Source organism: Chiloscyllium plagiosum, unplaced genomic scaffold (assembly GCF_037043375.1).
Source record: "Chiloscyllium plagiosum isolate Xiang-an unplaced genomic scaffold, Cpla_swu_hap1 HiC_scaffold_36, whole genome shotgun sequence".
Lineage (NCBI taxonomy): Eukaryota > Metazoa > Chordata > Chondrichthyes > Orectolobiformes > Hemiscylliidae > Chiloscyllium > Chiloscyllium plagiosum.
Window position 1 is genome coordinate 33,455,626 of NW_028270174.1, and position 24,890 is coordinate 33,480,515.

Sequence of the window (24,890 nt, forward strand, 5' to 3'; positions counted from 1 at the left end):
AAATTGGATAGTCTACACCTGGGCTGGACCAGAACCAGTGTCCTTGGGGATGTTGTTGCTTACTATTAGGGAGGGTTTAAACTAACATGGCAGGGGGATGAGAACCAAATGAGGTGGTTAGTGGACAGTGAAGTAGTAACTAAAGCCTGTAAGGAACTAGATCATGAAGTCAGCATGACTAAGGGGGAAAAAAAAAAAGAGTAGACCGGGAGCAGATAAACACAAAAGAAGGGATTGGTGGGCTGAGGTGCATCTGTTTAATGCAAGAAGTGTGGTAGCTAAGGCAGATGAACTTAAGGCATGGATTAGTACCTGGGAGTATGATGTTATTGCTATTATTGAGACTTGGTTGAGGGAAGGGCATGATTGGCAACTAAATATCCCAGGATATTAATGCTTCAGGCAGGATAGAGGGGTGGAGGAGTTGCATTACTGGTCAAAGAGGATATCACAGCTGTGATAAAGGAGGGCACTATGGAGGACTCAAGCAGTGAGGCAATATAGACAGAGCTCAGAAATAGAGAGGGTGCAGTAACAACGCTGGGGCTGTACTACAGGCCTCAAAACAGAGCGTGAGATAAAAGTACTAATATGTAAACAGATCATTGAAAGATGTAAGAGCAACAAGGTGGTGGTGATAGGAAATTTTAAATTTTCCTGACATTAGCACTGTGAATCCCAGTCAGAGGTCTAGATGGAGCAGAATTTGTAAGGAGCATTCAGGAGGGTTTTCTAGAGCAGTATGTAAAGAGTCCATCTCAGGAAGGGGCCATACAGGACCCGATGTTGGGGAATGAGTCCAGCCAGGTGGTTAAGTTTCAGTAGGGGATTACTTTGGGAAATAGTGATCACATTTTCGTAAGTTTTAGAATACTCAGGGATAAAGACTGGTCCTAATGGAAAAGTGCTAAATTGGGGGAAGGCCAACCATACCAAAATTCGACAGGAGCTGGGGAATGTGGATTGAGAACAGCTGTTTGAAGGTAAATCCACATTTGATATGTTGGAGGCTTTTAAAGAGAGGTTGATTACAGACATGTCCCTGTGAAAATGTGGGATAGAAATGGCAAGATTAGGGAATTGTGGATGACAGAGGAAATGGAGACTAGCCAAGAGGAGAAAGGAAGCATTCACGATGTCTAGGTGACTGAAAAGACAAAGCTTTGGAAAAATATTGGGCATGTAGGACCAACCTGAAACAAGGAATTAAAGAGGGCTAAAAAGGGTCACAAAATATCTTTCATTCATATATATAAGGTGCAAGACAGTAACTAGAGAAAGGGTTGGGCCACTCAAGGACAAAGGAGGAAAAGTCATGCATGGAGTCAGAGAAGAGTACTTTACATTGGTATTCACCGAGGAGAGGGGCATGACGGATGTTGAGGTTAGGGATGACGTTTGATTACTCTTGGTCAAGTCAGCATAAGGAGGAAGTGTTGGGTATTCTAAAAGACATTAAGTTGGTCAAGTCCCCAAGTCTGGATGGGATGGAAGCAAGAGAGGAAATAGCTGGGGCCTTAACACAAGTCATTGCAGCATTCTTGAACACGGATGAGGTCCGAGAGGACTGGAGAATTGCTAACATTGTCCCCTTCTTTGAGGCAGTTAGCAGGGATAATCCAGGTAATTATAGGCCAGTGAGCTTAGTGTCATCAAGTGGTAGGGAAGCTATTGGAGAAAAATACAAGAGATAGGATCTATTCCCAGTTGGAAGAAAACAGGCTTATCTGTGATAGGTAACATGTTTTATGAGGGAAGGTCATGTCTTATCAACTTAGAATTCTTTGAGGAAGTGACAAAGTTGATTGATGAGGGAAGGGCTGTAGATGTGATATACATGGACTTCAGTAAGGCATTTGATAAGGTTCGTCATGGTAGGCTGATGGAGAAATCGAAGTCCCATGGGGTCCAGGAAGAACTAACTAATTGGATAAAGAACTGGCTGGGCAACAGGAAACAGTAGTGGAAGGGAGCTTCTCAAAATGGAGAACTGTGACCAGTGTGTTCCACAGGGATGCAGGCTAGTTACAAAGAGAGGTTGAGTAGATTAGGATTATTTTCATTGCAAAGACTGAGGTTGGGGGTGGGGGCCTGATTGAGGTCGATAAAATCATGACAGCTAATAGACAGAGTGGATAGCAAGAAGCCTTTTTCTGCCAGAGTTGGGACTCAATTAGTACAGGTCACGGGTTCAAGGCGAGAGGGGAAAGATTTAAGGGAGATCTGCGCAGAAAGTTCTTTATACAGAGGGTGGTGAGTACCTGGAATACATTGCCAGAAGTGGCAGAAGCAGGCATGATAGAGTCATTTAAGATGTATCCAGGCAGATACATGAATGGGCAGGGAACAGAGGAATATAGATCCTTAGAAAATAGGTGACAGGTTTAGATGGAGGATCTGGATTGATACAGGCTTGGAGGGGCAAAGGGCCTGTTCCTGTGGTATAATTTTATTTGCTCTTTGTTCAGGAAATTATAGGCCAGTGAGCCTGAGGTCGATGGTGAAGTGTGTTCTTGGAGAAGATACTGAGAGACAAGATATATGCACATTTGGGAGAAAATGGACTAGCTAGCAACAGACAGCATGGTTTTGTATGGCGAAGATCACGTCTCACGAATCTGCCAACTCTTTAAAAAACTTCAAAGATAATTGATGAGGGAAGGGCTGTGGATGTAACGTATGAACTTTAGTGAGGCATTTGGTATTGTCCAACATGGCAGATTGGGGCAAAAACTAAAATCACATGGGATTCAGGGTGGGCTGGCTAGATAGATACAAAACTGGCTAGGTCATGTAAGACAGACTAGTGGTGGAAGGGTATTTCTCAGATTGGAGACCAGGACCTGGTGGTGTTCCACAGGGAACAGTCTTAGGTGCTCTGTTGTTTGTAGTATACACAAGTGATCTGGAGGAAAATGAGGGTTGTCTGTTTAGTAAGGGTGCAGGTGACACGAAGATTGGTGGAGACGGTAATAGTGCCGACAATTGTGAAAGGATACAACTGGATAAATAGATTGACGACTTGGGAATAGAAATGGTGGATGGAATTTAGTCAAGACACAAGAGAGATGCATTTTGGAGGATCAAATTTAGGTGTGAATTACACTAGAAATGGCAGCATGCAGGTCCACAGTTCCTGAAAAGTGGCAACACAGGTGGCCAAGGTATGTAAGGAGGCATATGGCATTCTTGCCTTCATTGGCCAATGCACAATTGCCAATTGCTGGAAAAACCCCATCTGGCTAAATAATGTCCTTTATGGAAGGACACTGCCATCCTTACCCGGTCTGGTATACATGGGACTCCAGACTTACAGGGTTCTTAAGCACACTCTGGGCACGCTGGCTGAGCAGCGACGTCCTTATCCCATGAATGAATTTTTAAAAAGTGAGTGATGACCCTGGATAACCCAAAACAAAAAAAGTATCAACTTTTACACGGAATGGAAATTTCTGTTCACTGTAATAAGGAAGGGTTTTTGCCTTATATGACAAAGTGTATCAATAAGTTAAAACAAAAGGGGAATTTGGATAATACCACAAAATTGCACAATATTCAAGGATCTTTTTCCCTTCAACAGCATTCTTTATATAATGAAGTTGACAAGCTCAACAGTCAAATCTTTTTCTAAACCAGAAGCGAAAGTCAAGCCCTGCACCTGGAAATATAGAACAATATAGAACAATACAGCACAGAACAGGCCCTTCGGCCCACGATGTTGTGCCGAACATTTGTCCTAGCTTAAGCACCCATCCATGTACCTATCCAATTGCCGCTTAAAGGTCACCAAAGATTCTGACTCTGCCACTCCCACAGGCAGCGCATTCCATGCCCCCACCACTCTCTGGGTAAAGAACCCACCCCTGACATCTCCCCTATACCTTCCACCCTTCACCTTAAATTTATGTCCCCTTGTAACATTCTGTTGTACCTGGGGAAAAAGTTTCTGACTGTCTACTCTATCTATTCCTCTGATCATCTTAGAAACCTCTATCAAGTCACCACTCATCCTTCGCCATTCCAACGAGAAAAGGCCTAGCACTCTCAACCTATCCTCGTACGACCTATTCTCCATTCCAGGCAACATCCTGGTAAATCTTCTCTGCACCCTCTCCAAAGCTTCCACATCTTTCCTAAAGTGAGGCGACCAGAACTGCACACAGTACTCCAAATGTGGCCTAACCAAAGTCCTGTACAGTTGCAACATCACTTCACGACTCTTGAATTCAATCCCTCTGCTAATGAACGCTAATACACCATAGGCCTTCTTACAAGCTCTATCCACCTGAGTGGCAACTTTCAAAGATCTATGAACATAGACCCCAAGATCCCTCTGTTCCTCCACCTCACTAAGAACCCTACCGTTAACCCTGTATTCCACATTCTTATTTGTCTTTCCAAAATGGACAACCTCACACTTGGCAGGGTTGAACGCCATCTGCCACTCCTCAGCACATCATATCATTTCACATTTGCCATCTTCTGGTAAAACAAGAAACGACTCTCAGATGGCAAAGTAGTTAAAGCAGCAATAACTGACTGCTGACTCATTATTAGGAGACTTTTGAGTAAAAGAAGAAATGACAGAAGCAGCAACCCAGTGAATGTCACTCAGTGCTTTCACAGTGGTGTACAACAAATTGAAAAAGTATGCGGTGAAGAAAAACATTCCAATAAAGAAACTAGTTTCCATCACAACTGATGGTGCACCAGCCACACACACGACAAACGAGGGCTTTGTTGCTCTTTGGACAAATGGTCCTGGCTTCCTCCCTTTGTATAGTGGCATGTAATAATCAACCAGTGAGTATAGCAGGTAAAGTCATGGACTGGTCAATGAAAATTATTAAAACTGTAAACTTGATTAGAGCAAGAGCACTTCAGCACCATTTATTTAAATCCTTATTTGTTAAACTCAGTGCCTCCTGCAAAAGATATTTGGATCTAACACCTGAAATTACCATTTCTTCAAAGAAAAATCAAAGAAGTCTGTAAACTGATCAGACAATGTATGGTTGCAGATCACAAATCTGCTCAGTATCCAAGCTGTTACAAATGAGTAAACTGCCTGAGACACAGTCACTCGAATGCAAACGAAGGTGACCAACTCTGAATATCTTTAATTAGAAGTGTTCTGACAGTCTAACATCTAACTAAGAAAACATAACCCAAAAGGTGTAGTGATAGAACCTTTATGAACAGCATGGGACATACTGCATGTATGTTCCTTCGATCACACCAAAATACAAGTTTCCAATATTTAGTTTTGAAAAGAACCCAACTAAAGATCAATTCAGGTTTCCCCAGTCTAGCTCAGTGATGCAGGGACCAATTTGTGTGACATGGGTTGTCTTTAAGGTCAGTTAACAATAGAGAGGATTCTCTCACGTGGATAGTATTTTAAAAAGCAGCAGTACCCTTATCCAATATTAATTTTTACTTATCAAAAGAAATATCCTGACGTTTTTGTTTTAAACTTATACAGTTAAGAAGAATTTGAAGCTGCAATTCTTACCACTGCATTTTTGGTTTTCTGACGGATCGGTTTAAGTCTGTGGGCCCTCAGTGGTGACACCAACTCTTGCAACATCTTTGACTGATTCTCAGAAGGTTTTCTTTCCTGTTGGATGAAGCCTTGTGGTTTCAAAACTTGACGACAGTTGTACGGAACGTCTGCTTGCCCATTACCTGCTTTGGCAGAATGCGGTCGAAGAACTCCATCATACTTCCAAATTCCCATCTGTGCTTTGAAACAGCTTTCTTGATAAAAACTATCATTTTTCACTTGGTTGCGAGGATGTTTTCCCCATGTACTTGCTGATATTACTTCTTTCATAACCTGTTGTTTTCTTCCACATTGGAAACTTCCACTAGTGCTGCTTTCGGCACTAACATCCATAACGGTTTTGAATGGAGCTAGGAGATAAAATGATTCATGTATTAAAGAATAAAACTTGGCAATCAAACATTTGCCTAAATATGGTCCAAATTTTATCTACATTACCAAAGATATCCTTGGTGATGCTCTTCAGAAAATCAGACACTGCTACAGGAACTGAAAAATGTTCAGAAGACGATGGTGCTCAAACGCTTTTGCACTGCCAAGTGGTTATATTACGAGAAGCCCTAACCTGTATGCAATTTTATGCGAGGAGGTAAAAGGCAGCCATTTTACCCCAAGTCAGGGAAGGCAGCATGGGTCCTTAAGCCCACGTACTGAACTAGACCAGCCATGTAAATATGACAGCTAAAAGAACAGGACAACTGTTGGTAATGTTGTGGCCAGTATCTGATCTCCTAACTTCCATATTCGAGATGTGATGATATACTCTACACTTGTCTGGATGAGGACAGCTCCAAAAAACCTCAACACCATTTGCAACAAATCAGCCTGTTTAACTGGTATCACATTCACTAATAAAAAACATTCATACTCTTTGGCACCACTGCAGTGCAAGACGTATTGCTGCAACTCATCAAGACTCATTCATTAGCAGCTACGCCCAACCACCTCTATCACTAAGAAGGACAGTGGCAGCAGATGCATACTACTGTATTCATATCTAAGCCCAAGCCTACGCCATCGTGGCTTGGAATGATATCACCGTTTCTTCTGTCTAGTGGGATTAAAATACTTGGAAGTCCCACCCAGCAGCACTGGTTATACCTGCACCAGATGGATGACAGTGGGTCATGAATGCAGCTCACCAGCATCTTCAAAAAGAGACAGACAACAGATACTGGTCTCTTCAAAAGCATAAGTAGGACTAGCAGTAGAATATGCTGGCAGTACCTTAGCCATCATCTCATCTTAAGGGGTGGCTCGCACAAATATGGTACAAAAATTTAAGCAAAACATGAAGATGCCATTGTTTTAATATTTTTGAAGTGTCTAAATTTTGTTGCATACCATTATGTGCCTGACCATCTTCAAACCAGCGATGCGTCATGCCAATCTGAGACAACTGCTCCAAGAATGGCCCATTGGACTCAGGCTCCTGAGCAACTTTTGATCTGTGAATAAAATTTGGAAACCAAGTGCATTATTAGCAAAATGTTGAGCTGACATATGGCGAACTGCTGAGGATCCTGGAATTGTATTCATTAGAGTTTAGAAGATTGAGGGTGATCTAATAGAAACTTACAAGGCAGTTCATGGCTTAGAAAGAGTGGACGCTGGGAAATTGTTTCCAAAAGGCAGGGATACTAAGACCCGTGGGCACAGCCTTAGAATTAGAGGGGGCCAATTTAGAATGGAAATGGGGAGACATTTCTTCAGCCAGAGAGTAGTTGGCCTGTGGAATTCATTGCTATGGAGTGCAGTGGAAGCCAGGACATTAAATGTCTCCAAGGCAGAGATTGATAATTCCTAGTGAGATTAAGAATTTAAGGGACACGGGGAGAGTATGGGCAAGTGGCATTGAAATGCCCATCAGCCATGATTGAATGGCGGAGTGGACTCGATGGGCCGAATAGCCTTACTTCCACTCCTATTTCTTATGGTTTTAATTAACTTAAAGTTCAAGTGCAAAAATTGAAGAAAGCAACTTTTAATTTCATAGATAAACTTTTACAGAAACAAATGTGCAGTGGAAAAGGCAAGAGATCAGCACTAACTAAAAATGCTCACAGCATGCCTGCAGTCATGATAAGTCAGATGTCCTTCTTCTGCACTTTAACAATTAAGAGATTAGAGTGATAACTGCGAAAATCCCAAGTGTGATCTTAAATTTCACGATAGTTTTTTTTTGAATAAACATATCAAGAAATCAATACATTATTTTGCCACAGATTGAGACAAGATAATGTGCTTGCAAAATGCTTCTTGACAAATTACCATCTGAAGAAAAGATAATTATGCAGAGTTTACTCTAAGATTTTGTCTGCAGGGCTCTCTACCTTCTTTTATCAAGTCGGGTGCTCAGCTATACCCTGATTCACTGCAACTATACCTTGTAACTGTCTTACTTCATAGCTACTGTCTTTCATAGTCACCTGGAGCTTAGGCTTAATCCTACCAGCACCAGTGTTATAATTGCGTACATATCCCAAGAGTTTCCAATCCTCATTTTCAGTTTAATAACCAAATAATTTAAATCTTATTTTCCTTTTAAAAAGGTCAGCAGCTGAATTGTTAATAAAGCACAAATCTTAGGACAGTTATTACAAAAATAATTTGCTATCAATTCTATTCAAGTTTTCACCATCTTGCATCCTACAGCAGCTACATTTAGTTTATAACAGAAGACATACCATTTTGAAGAAATACAAAATACTTGTACTTACTTTGCTGCCTGCTTGACAGGTGGCGATATGGTGGATTTATCATGTGAGCCATCAATATCTGAACTGTCTTTATTGACTTGCTGATTATCTATATAATCATCTCCATACAGATTTGCAGGACTGTACATTCCAGGTCTGGCAGAAATAGTCAGAGCATCAACAGAGTGACATCGCTCCAAAGTACTACCGGGCTTTTCTGTAATCTGACTTTGAAAGGTACCAGATCTATCAGTGGAGTGTGCCCTGCGAAGCCAACGAGAGTGAGGTCGTTCTTCCTCTGCAATTTGTACAATTCTTCCTCTGTCAGCTCGGATAATTTCAGAGTTTTGTATACTTTTGTCACTAAAGACTGCGCTGCCTTCCATGGATGAACTATTCAGTCTATTGTGAGAGGTGATGACTGCCATTTTGTTGGGAAGAAACTGTCCTATAACTTGTTTAGTCTTTAGTTGCAAGTGTCCCATTGTACTTGCACCAGAAGATCCTGTTCCTATGGTATATCCTGTTGAAATCGTGGCATGCCCACTATCCATTGAATCCTCCACAGTTTCTGAACTTTTACTTCTGGATGAAGGGCATTTTAACATGAATGAATGATCTAATACACTAGAAAGACTGATACGGTCTTCTGGATTTTTTCGAAGCAGTTGGTAAATGAGATCTTGAGCCTCATTAGAGATAAATGTTGGCATTTTATAATCTGCTAGCATCACCTTATTAAGTGTATGTTTAACTGTGTCAGTATCAAATGGTGGCTTTCCCACCAGAAAGGTATAAAACATGCAACCAAGAGACCAGACATCAGATTCAAGACCGTGAGCACTGTGGGTTGCAATCTCTGGTGCAATGTAATTGGGGGTCCCACACATAGTAAAATGTTTTTCATTTGGCATTTTCAGTTGTGTTGCCAATCCAAAATCAGCAATCTTTATGTTCATATCGCTTGTAAGGAGGAGGTTGGAAAGGGTGAGGTCCCGATGCAGTATACCATGCGAGTGGAGGTAGAGCATTCCAGTAACAATATGATGCATGAAGTGTCGAGCTGTTCAAACAAATAAAATGCACACAGGATTATATCAGTTAGCTTATTGAGAAAATACTCAAGTTACTTCTATCCCCTTCCTTCATCACTGGTGTGCTTCATCTTAACTCTATTTTCCTGCCTTCTCCCTCTAATCATAAACTCACTTGCTAATTAAAAATCTATTTCAGCCTTGAAGATCTCTAGCATAGCCTTCACAGCCTTTTGCAGTAAAGAATCCCATAGATTGACCGCCCCAGAGAAGACATTCAGCCTAATCAATTTTAATTGAGCAACACCTTATTTTGAGATTATGCCCTCTAGTCCCAATTCTCCCACAAGGGAGAAACAACCTTTACAGATTTACCCTGCCAAGTCCAAAGAATCTTGCATGTTTCAATAAGATGTTTCTCATTCTTCTAAACTCTATCAAGTACAAGCCCAACCTACACAACTTCTTGTAAGAATAGTCCTTCCATACCAAGCATCAGCCCTGATGAACCTCTGTTGGACTGCCCCCAATGCTAGTCTATCATTCCTTAGATACAAGGAACCAAAACTGCTCATAGCATTTGAGCTGTTGTCAGACTGGTACCTCTTACAGTTTTTGCAAGATTTCCCCAATTTTATATTCCACTCCCTTTGAAATAAAGGGCAACATTCCATATGCTTCTTGCAGTCTTTCTCCATTTAAGTAATATTTAGTCCCTCTTTCTTCCTGCCAAAAAGAGTGTAACATTACATTTTCTTACATTATATTTCATTTGAGGTCTTTTCACATAACTCATTACCTGTCTTTATCCTTCTGTAGTCTCTAATCTTCACCACTTGCACAAAAAAAGAAGGCACTCCCCTCATCCAAATCACAGAGTCACAGATGTACAGCACGGAAACAGACCCTTTGGTCCATTCGTCCACGTGGACCAGACATCCCAACCTACTCTAGTCCCATTTGCCAGCACTTGGCCTAAATCCCTTTAAATTCTTCCTATTCATATACCCACCCAGATGTCTTTGGAATGTTATAAATGGTACCAGCCTCCACCAATTCCTCTGGCAGCTCATTCCATGTACGTATCACCTTCTGTGTCATAATGTTGCTCCTCCCATCTCTCATATCTTTCCCCTCTCACCCTAAACCTATGCCCTCTAGTTCTGGACTCCCTGACCTCAGGGTAAAGAAAGAAAGAAAGAAAGACTTTGCCTATTACCCTATCCATGCCCCTCATGATTTTATAAACCTCTATAAAGGTCACTCCTCAGCCTCTGAGGCTCCACGGAAAACAGCCCCAGCCTACACAGCCTCTCCCTATAGCTCAAATTCTCCAACCCTGGCAACATTCTTGTAAATCTTTTCTGAACCCTCAAGTTTCTCAACATCTTTCTGATAGAAAGGAGACCAGGTTTGCACACAATATTCCAACAGTGGCCTAACCAATATCCTGTACAGCTGCAATATGACCACCCAACTCCTGTACTCAATACTCTGACCAGTAAAGAAAAGCATACCAAACACAGTCTTCACTATCCTATCTACCTGCGATTCCACTTTCAAGGAGCTATGAACCTGCACTCCAAGGTCTCTTTGTTCAGCAACACTCCCTCGGACCTTACCATTAAGTCCAGCTAAGATTTGCTTTCCCAAAACACAGCACCTAGTCATTAATACATTGTAATTAATTGTGGCCCAGTATGGATTCTTTTGCTACGCTACGAGTTATAGGTTGCCATCCTGAAACATCCTCTCCATTCCAAGTCTTATTGGCATCTATTAATTAGCCAATCATCTAGCCACACAATATACTACCTCCAACACCATGGACTCTTAAGTAGCCTCATATGTGGTGTCTGATCAAATACCTTCTGAACATTCAAATATCTTATATTCATTGCTCCCCATTTATCTATCTTGCTGGTTATCTCAAAAGAATTTTAATACATTTTTCAGGAGTGAATTCCTATTTATGGCTCTGCTTGATCGTACGTATTTCTGTCAATCAGTCAGTCAGTCTTCTAATACATCCTGAATAATAGACTCGGATATTTTCCAAACACAAGAAATTAAGCAAACTGATCTACAGTTACTTTCTTCCCTCCTGTTCATTCCCTTTTTAATGGAGGTGTTACATTTGCAATTTTCCAATCAGCTATGACTTTTCCAGATTCTAAGGATTCAAACAACGAATCATTCCAATTTCTGTTTTAAAATGGAGATCTTCATGTATTATATTGCCCTCTTAAAATGTTTTCAGATGGCTGTTACCTTCATCTTCAGAAAATGTAGCTTTCCTGTTCTTCAGATATCTGCTCATCTCTCCATTATGACACATTTCCAAGACTAAATAGACATAATTGTCATCTTCAAAATAGTTGTAAAGCTGAAAGAAAACAAGAACCATCGTCAAAGTATTTTAACAGGTAAACTAGGTCTTTCACTTATCTGAAAAGTAGCTTTACCTCCAATATAGAAGGATGCTTCAACTGACAGTGAATCTCCACCTCATTACGGACTCTCTGTACCATTCCTACTTTGTGCATTGCCTTTTTGTCAATCTGGCAACAGAAAACATCAGAAAACATCAGAAAACATCAGAAAACATCAGAAAACATCAGAAAACATCAGAAAACATCAGAAAACATCAGAAAACATCAGAAAACATCAGAAAACATCAGAAAACATCAGAAAACATCAGAAAACATCAGAAAACATCAGAAAACATCAGAAAACATCAGAAAACATCAGAAAACATCAGAAAACATCAGAAAACATCAGAAAACATCAGAAAACATCAGAAAACATCAGAAAACATCAGAAAACATCAGAAAACATCAGAAAACATCTTTGCATCAAGATACGCAGAAATTAGATCAATTATGCCGAAGGCCATCTATGCTCAGTAGTTATTATTAAGTTACCAGCATTGCTGGGGAAAAAAATTAACTGCTTACAGACTTAATGCAACAAAAATTATTACAACCACGTTACTTCTATCAAATTGAAGTAGACAAAGTTACATCATGCTCACTCCAGGAATATTTCACAACTATTTTAAAATTTCAATGGAAAACAAAATTATATAGTTGGCCTGGCAAAGTGGTTATTCATTCTTATTGTGCATAAATTCAGTTGATAGGAGTGGATCTTATGTGACTAACATAGTAGGGCAGGAAGCTGGAGTAAGAGAGCACATATTGGCAATTCCTCTTGCGCCACCCACAAAATTCCCCCCCCCCTCAAATCAAGGAGACATCTACATGCAAAAGCTTCAGATATGACGTACTGGCTTCTCATATTCCAAGGCAAATCAGCAACGAATGGCAAAGGATAATTTTTTTGAAGGCAAATATCTAGCTCATCTTAAGATTAGTTGGAGATGGGTAGAGGTAATGGCAAAGACTGAAGACAGTAGCTTCCCAATATTGAGTTGGTGAAAATGATCAAAGATCCAATCCTAAAATCATACAATTAGCTGAGCACCATTTTGACTTGATCCTTAATCTAGAAACCAAGTAGTGGAGCTGGGTGGTCATTACCATTTGCGTGAAATTTACAAAGATGTTGCCAGGGTTGGAGGAATTGAGCTATAAACAAGATGCTGAACAGGCTGTTTTCCTTGGACTTTATAGAGGTTTACAAAATTATGAGGGGCATGGATAGGATAAATAGACAAAGTCTTTTCCCTGGGGTCAGGGAGTCCAGAACTAGAGGGCATAGGTTTAGAGGGACAGGGGAAAGATATGAGACACCCAAGGGGCACCTTTTGCCACACAAAGGGGGGGGGGGGGGGGGCATGTACAGAATGAGCTGCCAGAGGAAGTGGTGGAGGCTGGTACAATTGCAACATTTAAGAGGCATTTGGATAGGTATATGAATAGGAAGGGTTTGGAGGGATAAGGGCCGGATGCTGGCAGGTGGGACTAGATTGGGTTGGGATATCTGGTCGGCATGGATGGGTTGGACCGAAGAGTCTGTTTCAATAGACAATAGGTGCAGGAGTAGGCCATTCTGCCCTTCGAGCCTGCACCACCATTCATTATGATCATGGCCGGTCATCCTCAATCAGTATTCTGTTCCTGCCTTATCTCCATAACCCTTGATTCCACTATCCTTGAGAGCTCTATCCAACTCTTTCTTAAATGAATCCAGAGACTGGGCCTCCATTGCCCTCTGGGGCAGAGCATTCCACACAGCCACCACTCTCTGGGTGAAGAAATTTCTCCTCATCTCTGTCCTAAATGGTCTACCCCGTATTTTTAAGCTGTGTCCTCTGGTTTGGGACTCACCCATCAGCGGAAATGTGTTTCCTGCCTCCAGAGTGTCCAGTCCAGTAATAATCTTATACATCTCAATCAATTCCCTCTCAGTCTTCTAAACTCAAGGGTATACAAGCCCAGTCGCTCAAATCTTTCAACATAACATAGTCCCGCCATTCCAGGAATTGACCTCGTGCACGTATGCTGCACTCCTTCAATAGCCATAATGTCTTTCTTCAAATTTGGAGACCAGAACTGCACACAATATTCCAGGTGCGGTCTCACCAGGGCCCTGTACAGCTGCAGAAGAACCTCTTTGTTTCTATACTCAATCCCTCTTGTTATGAAGGCCAGCATGCTATTAGCTTTCTTCACTCCCTGCTGTACCTGCATGCTTGCCTTCATTGACTGATGTACAAGAACACGCAGATCTCTTTGTACTTCCCCTTTACCTAAATTGATTCCATTTAGGTAGTAATCAGCCTTCCTGTTCTTGCCATCAAAGTGGATAACCATACATTTATCCACATTAAACTGCATCTGCCATGCATCTGACCACTCACCTAACTTGTCCAGGTCACCCTGTAATCTCCTAACATCCTCCGCACATATCACCCTGCCACCCAGCTTTGGATCATCAGCAAATTTGCTAATGATACTATTAATACCATCTTCTATAATCATTAATATATATTGTAAAAAGCTGCAGTCCCAGCACTGATCCTTGCGGTATCCCACTGGTCACTGCCTGCCATTCGAAAAGGGAGCCATTTATCACTACTCTTTGTTTCCTGTCAGCCAACCAATTTTCAATCCAAGTCAGTACTTTGCCCCCAATACCACGTGCCCTAATTTTGCTCACTAACCTCCTTTGACGGACTTTATCAAAAGCTTTCTGAAAGTCCAGGTACACTACATCTACTGGATCTCCTTTGTCCATCTTCAGAGTTACATCCTCAAACAATTCCAGAAGATTAGTCAAGCATGATTTCCCCTTCATAAATCCATGCTGACTCTGACCTATCCTGTTACTGCTATCCAGATGTGTCATAATTTCATCCTTTATAATAGACTCCAGCATCTTTCCCACCACAGAGTTCAGACGAACTGATCTATAATTTCCTGCTTTCTCTCTCGCTCCTTTCTTAAAAAGTGGTACAATATTAGCCACCCTCCAATCCGCAGGAACTGATCCTGAATCTATCGAACTCTGGAAAATGCAATCCATGATTTCTAGAGCCACCTCCTTCAGTACCCTGGGATGTAGACCATCAGGCCCCAGGGACTTATCAGCCTTCAGACCTAACAGTCTCTCCAACACTAATACCTGGCAAATATAAATTCCCTTAAGTGCAGGTCCTTCAGCCACTGTTACCTCAGGGAGATTGCTTGTGTCTTCCCCAGTGAACACAGATCTGAAGTACCAATTCAACTCTTCTGCCATTTCTTTGTTCCCCGTAATATATTCCCCTGTTTGTCTTCAAGGGCCCAATTTTAGTCTTAGCCATTTTTTTCCCTTTCACATACCTAAAAAAGCTTTTACTATCCTCCTTTATATTTTTGGCCAGTTTACCTTTGTACCTCATTTTTTCTCTGCGTATTTCCTTCTTAGTAATCCTCTGTTGTTCTTTAAAAGCTTCCCAGTCCTCCGTTTTCCCACTTATCTTTGCTATGTTGTTATACTTTTTCTCTTTTGACTTTATATGCTTCTTAACTTCCCTCGTCAGCCACGGCCACCCCTGCCTCCCCATAGGATCTTTCTTCCTTTTTGGAATGAACTGATCCTGCATCTTCTGCATTTTACCCAGAAATATCTGCCATTGTTCCTCCACGGTCATCCCTGCTAAGGTATTGCACCATTGAAATTTGACCAGCTCCTCCCTCATAGCTCCATAGTTCCTTTATTCAACTGAAATATTGTCACTACTGATTGTACCCTCTCTCTTTCAAATAGCAGATTGAAGCTTATTGTATTATGGTCACTACCCCCTAATGGCTCCTTCACTTCGAGGTCCCTGATCAATTCTGGTTCGTTGCACAATACCAGATCCAGAATTGCCTTCTCTCTGGTAGGCTCCAGCACAGATGTTCTAAGAATCCATCTTGGAGGCACTCCACAAAGTCTCTTTCTTGAGGTCCAATACCATCCTGATTCTCCCAGTCTACCCGCATGTTGAAATCCCCCTTAACAACTGTAGTAACATCTTTGTGACAGGCCAATTCCAGCTCCTTATTCAACTTACACCCTACATCCATACTACTGTTTGGGGGCCTGTAGATAACTCCCAAGAGGGAGATTCTACCCTTAGAATTTCTCAGCTCTATCAATACTGACTCTACATCACCTGATTCTAGGTCCCCCCGTGCAAGGGACTGAATATCATCCTTTACCAACAGGGCCACGCCACCCCCTCTGCCTGTCAGTCTGTCCTTATGATACCATGTATAGCCTTGAATATTCGTTTCCCAGGCCCTGTCCACTTGAAGCCACGTCTCAGTTATCCCCACAATATTGTAGCTGCCAATTTCCAAAAGAGCCTCAAGCTCATCCATCTTATTTCTAATACTTCGTGCATTCATATATAGTATTTTTAATTTGTTACTGCCCTCACCCTTCCTTTCAACCTCTATTTCACTCAACCTTAAGGCATGATCCCTTTGAGTTTTCTGCTTCACTGACTTCCCTTGTTCTAACTTTCCCTTCAATTTCCTTCTTAAACTTCCAGTTTGTCCCCTCCCCCCTATTTAGTTTAAACACCGCTGTGTTGCACTAGCAAACCTACCTGCCAGAATGCTGGTCCCCAACCTATTAAGGTGCAAACCGTCTCTTTTGTATAATTTATGCTGTACATCTCAAATGACTATGACAGCTGACCTATGCCTTATACCTCAAAAAGGGATAGCATGTAAGTTGGCAGGAGCAGAACAAACGATGGATTCTTTCGGGATTTAGGTGACAACGGTGGAGAAGAGGCAAGACAAACTATTGCCTGAAATGAGTTGACTATGGGGTCATGAGCATCGGGGTGGAAAGGTGTGGTTGTGGTGGGGGTGCAAAATGGAGGTGACGGTGAAAGGCCTGTGCTTGAATACAAATAGTGATAAGTTGTTGTGAAGGACATCGCAAACTGCAATGCGAAGAATCGGCACTGATCTCAGTCAGAAAATCATTCCTGTAAAGAGGAAACAGAGGTTAACGAATGAGCAGTTTGGAGTATGGATCGTAGGTTTGCTTTGTAAAGCAATGACAGTTTCAGGCAGCATTGCCCAGGAAGATGACAAGTTATGATGGTTATATAGGTTCAAGCTGAAAGCTCAAAACAATTTCCGTTTATCCAAGATTGAAATATATTTTCTTAAATATAGTAATGAGTATTCTTGCTGTTCAGGTATTGGTTTCAAATCGTGATATCTATAACAATTTTCAAAAATCAATCTTTACCTCGGCGGTTTAAAATCAATACTTAATTTCCAACGCAGTAAGTACTCCATTATCATTGATAGACGACAAGATTACATTAGGCAAATTTAAAAATCATTGTAAATTTACCATTTTTATCGCTACTTCCAGACCTGTGCTGACAGATTTTGCTCTGTAAACACATGCAAACGAACCCTTCCCCAAGAGCGTTAAAACCTTGAAGTCCTGTAAAAGAAATATTTAAGATTAATTAAGTGACGATTTTAGCAGCACCTTTTCCGTCAACGATTACAGAACTCCGATGCGGTGGGACGATTAAACTAACAGTTAGTTTAAACAGCTCGGTAAGTGCTCCAACCTGCTCACCTCGATTGTGTTCTCGCCATCTGTAACTGACATCCTCACATCGCCCGAGACCCCATACTTGCACTTTAAGAAAACGTAATTCAACACTCGATCGAACATTTTAAAACTACCAGCAGGAACTCTGACACAATTCGTTTGACTGCATTACCAGCCAGTTGACGATTAAACTGAACCAAAGGCAATCTGCGTGTCACTCAAACGCAAGCCCGGCTTTATTCCCGCGTTACAACCTAAATAACGGCTTCTCATCGCCAAGCAACAGCGTTAAGTCTAGTTACAAGCTCTTCAAGCGAAACATCAACTGTCGTTATTTAGTATTTACTACCAAATATAAACTGCCACCTTAACTAAAAAGGTCAATTATAAAGGATAATCATTGGAATATGAATTGCCTTTTTTTTCGTAACTTGATCCTTTTATTTGCAGATTTAAAAAGTGCTAAAGTTTTTTGTTCATAATTGGAACTACCTAGTCTCTTATCTGCTGTCTCGCATTAGGCTCCACCGTATGCACGCAATCCTATATACTGGTAAATAATTTCCTTCATTTTAAATTTTTAAAAACTATCCAGGGTTTCCGAACACATTGGCCATTCAATAAGAAAATCTAAATTTCTTCAGTGTTGTTTCACAACTTTTGTCACAAAGGACCCGAATGATTTCTAGTGCATTTTTAAATGTGACCTCTCAGGAACCAAATTAAGATACGCCCTAATCATTGTATATTAATTTGATCGTCTATTCACCTCACAGCTCCCATATTCAACAGAATGTGGCATTGAAAGTAATCTACAGACCAACACCTTTTGGTCTTTAAATAAACCCTGCCTTCATGATCTTCAATTTCTTTCCTACATTGGCTTCAACATAGTGCATAAGTGCTGTATTCCAACTCTACCCTGAAAGTTCTGCACCCATTGTGTTACCTTTGGTCCTTGGACTGCAGTTAAAAATGCATTCTGAAAGGTCAGTGGTCACCCAGCATGATGAGAAGCAGAAAGCAGACTAGGGGTCCTTTAAAAGTTTAGTATTTTTAGAGACACTAATAAATATACAAGAACAGGGAACAAGCTGAAGGAAGCTTGGAAAAGTGTTGTTGGACTGTGATCTTTGTCAAGGTATTTTGTAAGTTGAGGAAATTGAAAAATAAATCTGAAATTGTTAGTAGCAATTGCTAATGTAGGACTGTGTGGACAAGGAAAAAGTAGTCAAATTTATATTTGACTTTTGACAAGAAAGCTGAAGGAAGCTTACTCAAGGTTGAGGAGGCAAGGATCAGACAGGGCTTTAAAAAGAGTTACAAGGTAGCCAGGAAGAGACTGAACGGACTTAGGAGAGCTAGACGGGGGGTTGAAAAAGTTTTCAGGTAGGATTGAGGAAAATACTAAGGTGTTCTACACTTCAGTGAGGAAAACGAGGATAGCCAGAGTGAGGGTAGGACTGACAAGGGATAGTGGAGCCTGGAGTCAGAGGATGTAGGGGAAGGGTTTTAAATGAATACTTTGCTTCAGTTTTCAATACTGAGAGGGACTTTGACATTTCTGGAGGACAATGTGAAACAGACCAATTAGGTTAATGTTAGGAAGGAGGATGTGCTGAAAAATTTCAAACAACAAAAAGATAAATCCCCAGAGGGGATATACCCTAGGTTACTACAGGAAGCGAGGGAAGAGACTACTATACCTTTGACAATGATTTTTGCATCCTCACTGTCTACTGGAATAGTGCCAGATGATTGGAGGATGGCAAATGTTATTCCCTTGTTCAAGAAAAGGAATAGCGATAATTCTGGGAATTACAGACCAGTCAGTCTTACGTCAGTGGTGGGCAAAGTATTGGAGTGAATTCTGAGAGACAGGCTTTATGATTACTTGGAAAACTATATAATTTGATTAGAGATATTCAGCATGGCTTTGTGAAGGGCAGTTCATGCCTCACAAAATCTTATTGAATTCTTTGAGAACGTCACAAAACACGAAGATAGATCAGTGGATGTAACATACATGGATTTCAGCAAGGCATTTGATAAGGTTCCTCGAGGAAGGCTCGTTGAGAAAGTGAGGAGGCATGGGACATAGGGAAATCTGGCTGTCTGGGTACAGAATTGGCTGGCCTATAGAAAGCAGAGGTTGCTGGTAGATCGAAGGTATTCAGCCTGGAGCTGAGTGACCAATGGCATTCACAGGGATCGGTTCTGGGACCTCAGCTTTTCGTGATTTTTGTAAATGACCTGGATGAGAAAGTGGGTTACTAAGTTCACCAATGACACAAAGGTTGGAGGAGTTGTGGATAGTGTGGATGGCTGTTATAGGCTGCAACGGAATATTAACAGGATGCAGAACTGGGCATAAGTGGCAGATGGAGTTCAACCTGGAAAGTATGAAAGTCATTCACTTTGGAAAATCAAATTTGAATGTAGAATACAAGGTTAAAGGGAGGATTCTTGGCAGTGTGGGGAACAGAGGGATCTTGGGGTCCATGTCCATTGATCTGTCAAGTTGATCGGGTTGTTAAGAAGGTATATGGTGTGTTAGCTTTCATTAGCAGAAGTATTGAGTTTAAGAGCTGCAAGGTTATGCTGTAGCTCTACACAGTCCTGGTTAGACCACACCTGGAATATTGTGTTCAGTTATGGTCACCTTGTTATAGGAAGGATGTGGAAGCTTTAGGAGGATGCAAAGGAGATTTACCAGAATGCTGCCTGGACTGGGGAGCATGTCTTATGAAGAAAGGTTGAGGTAGCTAGGGCTTTTCTCATTGGAGCAAAGAAGGATGAGAGGCGACTTGATAGAGAAGAAAATAAGGACTGCAGATTCTGGAGATCCGAGTCAAAAAAAAAAGTATGGCACTGGAAAAACACAGCCTGTCAAGCAGCATCCGAGGTTTAGGACAGTCGACATTTCAAGCATAAACTTTTCATTGGGAACGTGACTCTCCTGCTCCTCGGACGCTGTGTTTTTCCAGCGCCACACTTTTTGACTGAGGTGACTTGATAGAGGTGTACAAGATGTTGAGAGGCATAGATAGAGTGGATAGCCAGAGACTTTTGCCTATGGCTGAAATGTCTATCATGACGAGACATAATTTTAAGTTAATGGAGCAAGGTTTAGGGGAGATGTTAGAGGTAGGTTCTTTACACAGAGTGGTGGGTGCATGGAATGCACTGCCAGCAATCAGAGTCAGATACATTAGGGACATTTAAGTGACTCTTGGATAGGCACATGGAAGGTAGAACAATAAGGGTATGTAGGTTAGTCTGATCTTAGAGTTGGATAGAAGGCCAGCACAGCGGGCTGAAGGGCTTGTAATGTTCAAAGATAGTTAACTGGAAGAGGGCAAAATTCAACTTCAAAACTGAATGACATAGATGGACTGAAAGCAAATGAGTAATTAATTCAGTAATTGAGCAGTGTAAAACTTTGAGACATAATTTATCTACTTTAGCTTTAAAATGCGGCTTTAGTATGTGAAATAAATCCCCAAGTGATTTTAAAGAAAGATTAAAATGAAACAGGGAAAGTAAAGCTTTTGATTAACAACGTCCGAGTTGAGCTATGCAATATGATAAAAATGCATAGACATTACCATTTGGACTTTAGAGTGGAGATAAGTTGGATGCGTGCTTTCAGTTCAATAAAAAGATTTTTAAATAAAATAAAAGTTGGAATAGTGAACTAAAGATAAAAATTAAGTGCTTAGCGGGATATCCACAATGTTAAATGAAAACAGACTAGGAGCATGAGTTTTTCTTTTGAGTTTAGTTGAATAAAACCAGTAGAATTTACTGGGCTCATTGCAGAAGAACAGCACCATCCCAGAAGAGCAGCATGTTATTCTATTTAAAACAAAAATCTAGAATGTGACCTCTTAGTTTTTGGAATCTCCAAATTGGGACAGAGTTTGAGAAGTCTTGAAGCTGAGAATTTGTGTACAAGTTTTCAAGCTGTTAGAGCTGAAGGGAAGTTCAAGCCACAGGAGCAGGCAAGGAACTATGAGATAGGCAAGTTAGGAATTGAACAATTAAGATAGGAGTATTACTTCACTGGACTGAGCATCAATAAAAGAATACTGCTGGGGAAGGTTTGAAACAGTTTTAAAAAAACATTTACGTTAAGATCTTCCTAAACAGTTTCCAGCTTGGTTTCTTTTTCGTACAATAAACTTACATTCTTTTGTTAAAAATGTGTAAACATGTTCAACGACCAACTACAATAGTTAAATTTATAGAAGCAGTGAACTATAGAAATGATATAGGACAGAAGGGGGCTATTCAGTTCATCTTGAGCATGCTGACCTAGACACCCAGATGCCTTTTCTAATCCGATCTTCATGCACACAGCATTGGAGGTCCAGATCCAGTACATTTAAAAAAAAAAAATGGTCTCTATCTCCACCGCAAGTTAAGGTAGTAAATTCCAGACACCCATCACTTTCTGCATAAAACAATGTAGTCCTTCTACCACTTAAGTTCAAGTCAAGACACACGGTTTTTGAACTCTGCCAAGGGAAACAAGTTCCTCCCGTCTACTACTCTACTCCTCTCAATGTTGTATACTCAATCATATCACCACCTCAGCCTTTGCTACAACCCCAATTCTCCAGCCCCGTTTCCATTCTAGTCAATTGTCTCTGCAATCTCTCAGGAGCAAATTATGTACTTCCTTTAATGTGGTGACCAGAACTGCACACAATACTCCACTTGTGGCCTCACCAGTATCTTGTAGAGTTTCATCATTCTACAGCTTTTCTTTTATATTCTATGCCTCTGCCAGTGAAGGAGAGCAGTCCCACTGCCTTTATCTACCACTCAGTATATTCTCATTTATTGCTTTCCATTTAACTTTGACCTCCCTAAATGCATTACCTCACTTATCAGTTGAACTCCATCTGCCACATTCCTGCCCAATCTACTATAGAGTCAGAGATATACAGCACAAAAACTCATCCATGCCAACCAGACATCCTTAACTAATCTAGTCCCATATGTCAGCACTTGGCCCATGTCCCTCTAAACCATTCCTATTTGCGTACCCGTCCAGATGTCTTGTAAAATGTTGCAATTGTCCCAACCTCCAATTCCTTTGGCACCTCATTGCATACACATACCATCCTCTGCATTAAAAATTTGTTCCTTAGGAGCCTTTTAAATTTCCCCTCCCTCTAAACCATTGCCCTCTAGCTCTGGATTCCCCCACCACAGGGAAAGACCCTGTCCATTTACCCTATCCATGCCCCTCTTTAAACCTCGATGAAAGGTCACACCTCTGCCTCAGACGGTCCAGGGAAAACAGCCCCCAGGCCATTCAACCTCTCCCTACAGCTGAAACCCTGCAACCCTGCAACCCTAAATCTTTTCTGAATCCTTTCAAGTTTCAAAAACATCCCTCCTATATGAGGGAGACCAGAATTGCACACAATATTCCAAAAGTAGCCTAACCAATGACCTCCCACTCCTATACTCTATGCTCTGACCAGTAAAGGAAAGCATACCAAACACCACCTTCACTATCCCATCTACCTGGGACTCCACTTTCAAGTAACTATGAACCTGTACTCCAAGGACTTTGGTCAGCAACACTTCCCAGGACCTCACCATTAATTGTACAAGTCCTGCCCTGATTTGCCTTTCCAAAATACAGCACCTCACATTTATTTAAATTAAACTCTATCTGCCATTCCTGGGCACATTGATCAGATGGGCCAAGATCCTGTTGTAATGAGGTAGTGGACAGTGAAAATGGTTGCACCTCCAAATTTTGATGTTGTCATCTGCAAACTTATTAACTGTACCTCCTATGTTCACATCCCAATCATTTAATGTTCATGACAAAAAGCAATGGACCCAGCACTGATCCTGGTGTCACACCACTGGTCATAGACCTCCAGTCTGAAAAGCAGCCCTCCACCACCATCCTGTATTCTACTTTCGAGCCAGTTCTGTATCCAAATAGCTAGTTCTCCCTGTATTCTATGAGGTCTAACCTTGCGGATCAGTCTACCTTAAAAGAAGTGTGGCACAGTGGTTAGCACTGCTGCCTCACAGCGCCTGAGACCCGGGTTCAATTCCCGACTCAGGTGACTGACTGTGTGGAGTTTGCACGTTCTCCCCGTGTCTGCGTGGGTTTCCTCCGGGTGCTCCGGTTTCCTCCCACAATCCAAAGATGTGCAGGTCAGGTGAATTGGCCATGCTAAATTGCCCGTAGTGTTAGGTAATGGGTAAATATAGGGGTATGGGTGGGTTGCACTTCGGCGGGTCAGTGTGGACTTGTTGGGCCGAAGGGCCTGTTTCCAACTGTAATGTAATCTAATCTAGAACTTTGCCGAACACCTTACAGAAGCCAAAACAGATCACATCCACCTATATCATTTGGGAGCTGAATTATCCTCTATATGGCCAATTTGTGTCATCTGCAAATGTCTCCAACTGCACCACCGCACACATTCAATTCCAGATTGTTAATGTATATAATAAACAGACGTCCTAACACCAAGCTCTGTGGAACAACTTGAAACAGCTTTCCATTCACATTACTTTTTTTGTTTCCTGCTACTAAGCCAACTTTGGATCCAATTTGACACATTCTCCTATATCCATCGGCTTTTACATTTTTGATCTAGTTCACCATGGGGGACCTTATCAAGTGCCTCACTGAAATCCATGTAGACAAAATCCACTGCGCTACCCTTGACAATTCTCCTTGTCATCACATCCTCAAAGATGTCAATCAAATTTCCAAGGCATGACCTGCTCTTAAAGTCATGTTGGCTATCCATGTCTTTCTAAGTGACACACCTCTAAGTGCCAACCTCTGAGGATTGATTCTAACTTTGGCCCACTAAAGTCAGACTATGAGGCCTATAATTGTTCAGCATTTTCTTTGTATCCTTTTTGAACATATGAACCACAGTTGCATTGCTCAAGTACTTCACCTGTGTCTGGTGAAGATTGGAAATCAATTTCTCATCCCTTCTCAACTCTCATTGATTCTTTAACCAATACTCACTATGCCGCCTCCTTTTGTCACCCCTTGTCTGTAAACGTCATATCCAGGGATACTGAGCTGCCATTTTTGCCGCTCTTTTAGCCAGCTTTCCATCATAGCGACAATGTCATGCGGCCATATGCCTATCTGTGCCCTTAGCACATCTGCCTTGTTTGCAACACTCGCAAATTGAAGTAGAAAAACAGGTCAACCCCAGTTTCCTTTGTTGAAATGTTTACTAATTTTGTCTTTCCGAGTCACTGACTACATTAACTAACGCTCTACCTCCAATTTCCTGATCTGAATCTGACCCAAAGCAGTCACTTTGGTTCCCATTTCCCTCTCATACTACTCTAAAACCTCACCAATGGAACTAGCAGCAGCAATGAGGATATTTGTCCCCGTTTTATCAGGGTATAACTAGTCAGGCTTCTACAGGTCCCATCTTCCCCAAAATGGTTCCAATGTCTCAAGAATCTAAACCCCTCCTTAGTTCACTTTTTCTGAAGTGTTACACCCAAAATGTTAACTTCACCTCCTGATGCTAACCTGGCTTGCCG

At 41.4% G+C, this 24,890-nt stretch overlaps 1 protein-coding gene across 1 annotated transcript in view; it reads right to left on the reverse strand.

The window, feature by feature from the left end:
• Positions 1 to 24,890, reverse strand: part of plk4 (polo-like kinase 4 (Drosophila)) — a 67,285-nt gene that overhangs the window by 28,165 nt on the left and 14,230 nt on the right. The window contains exons 2-7 of the mRNA XM_043674183.2: positions 17,112 to 17,207; positions 11,765 to 11,860; positions 11,571 to 11,685; positions 8,287 to 9,328; positions 6,911 to 7,014; positions 5,516 to 5,916 (exon numbers count right to left, since the gene is read on the reverse strand). Of these exons, the coding sequence (XP_043530118.2) occupies positions 5,516 to 5,916; positions 6,911 to 7,014; positions 8,287 to 9,328; positions 11,571 to 11,685; positions 11,765 to 11,860; positions 17,112 to 17,207 (1,854 nt within the window). The remainder of the gene's footprint in view (positions 1 to 5,515; positions 5,917 to 6,910; positions 7,015 to 8,286; positions 9,329 to 11,570; positions 11,686 to 11,764; positions 11,861 to 17,111; positions 17,208 to 24,890) is intronic.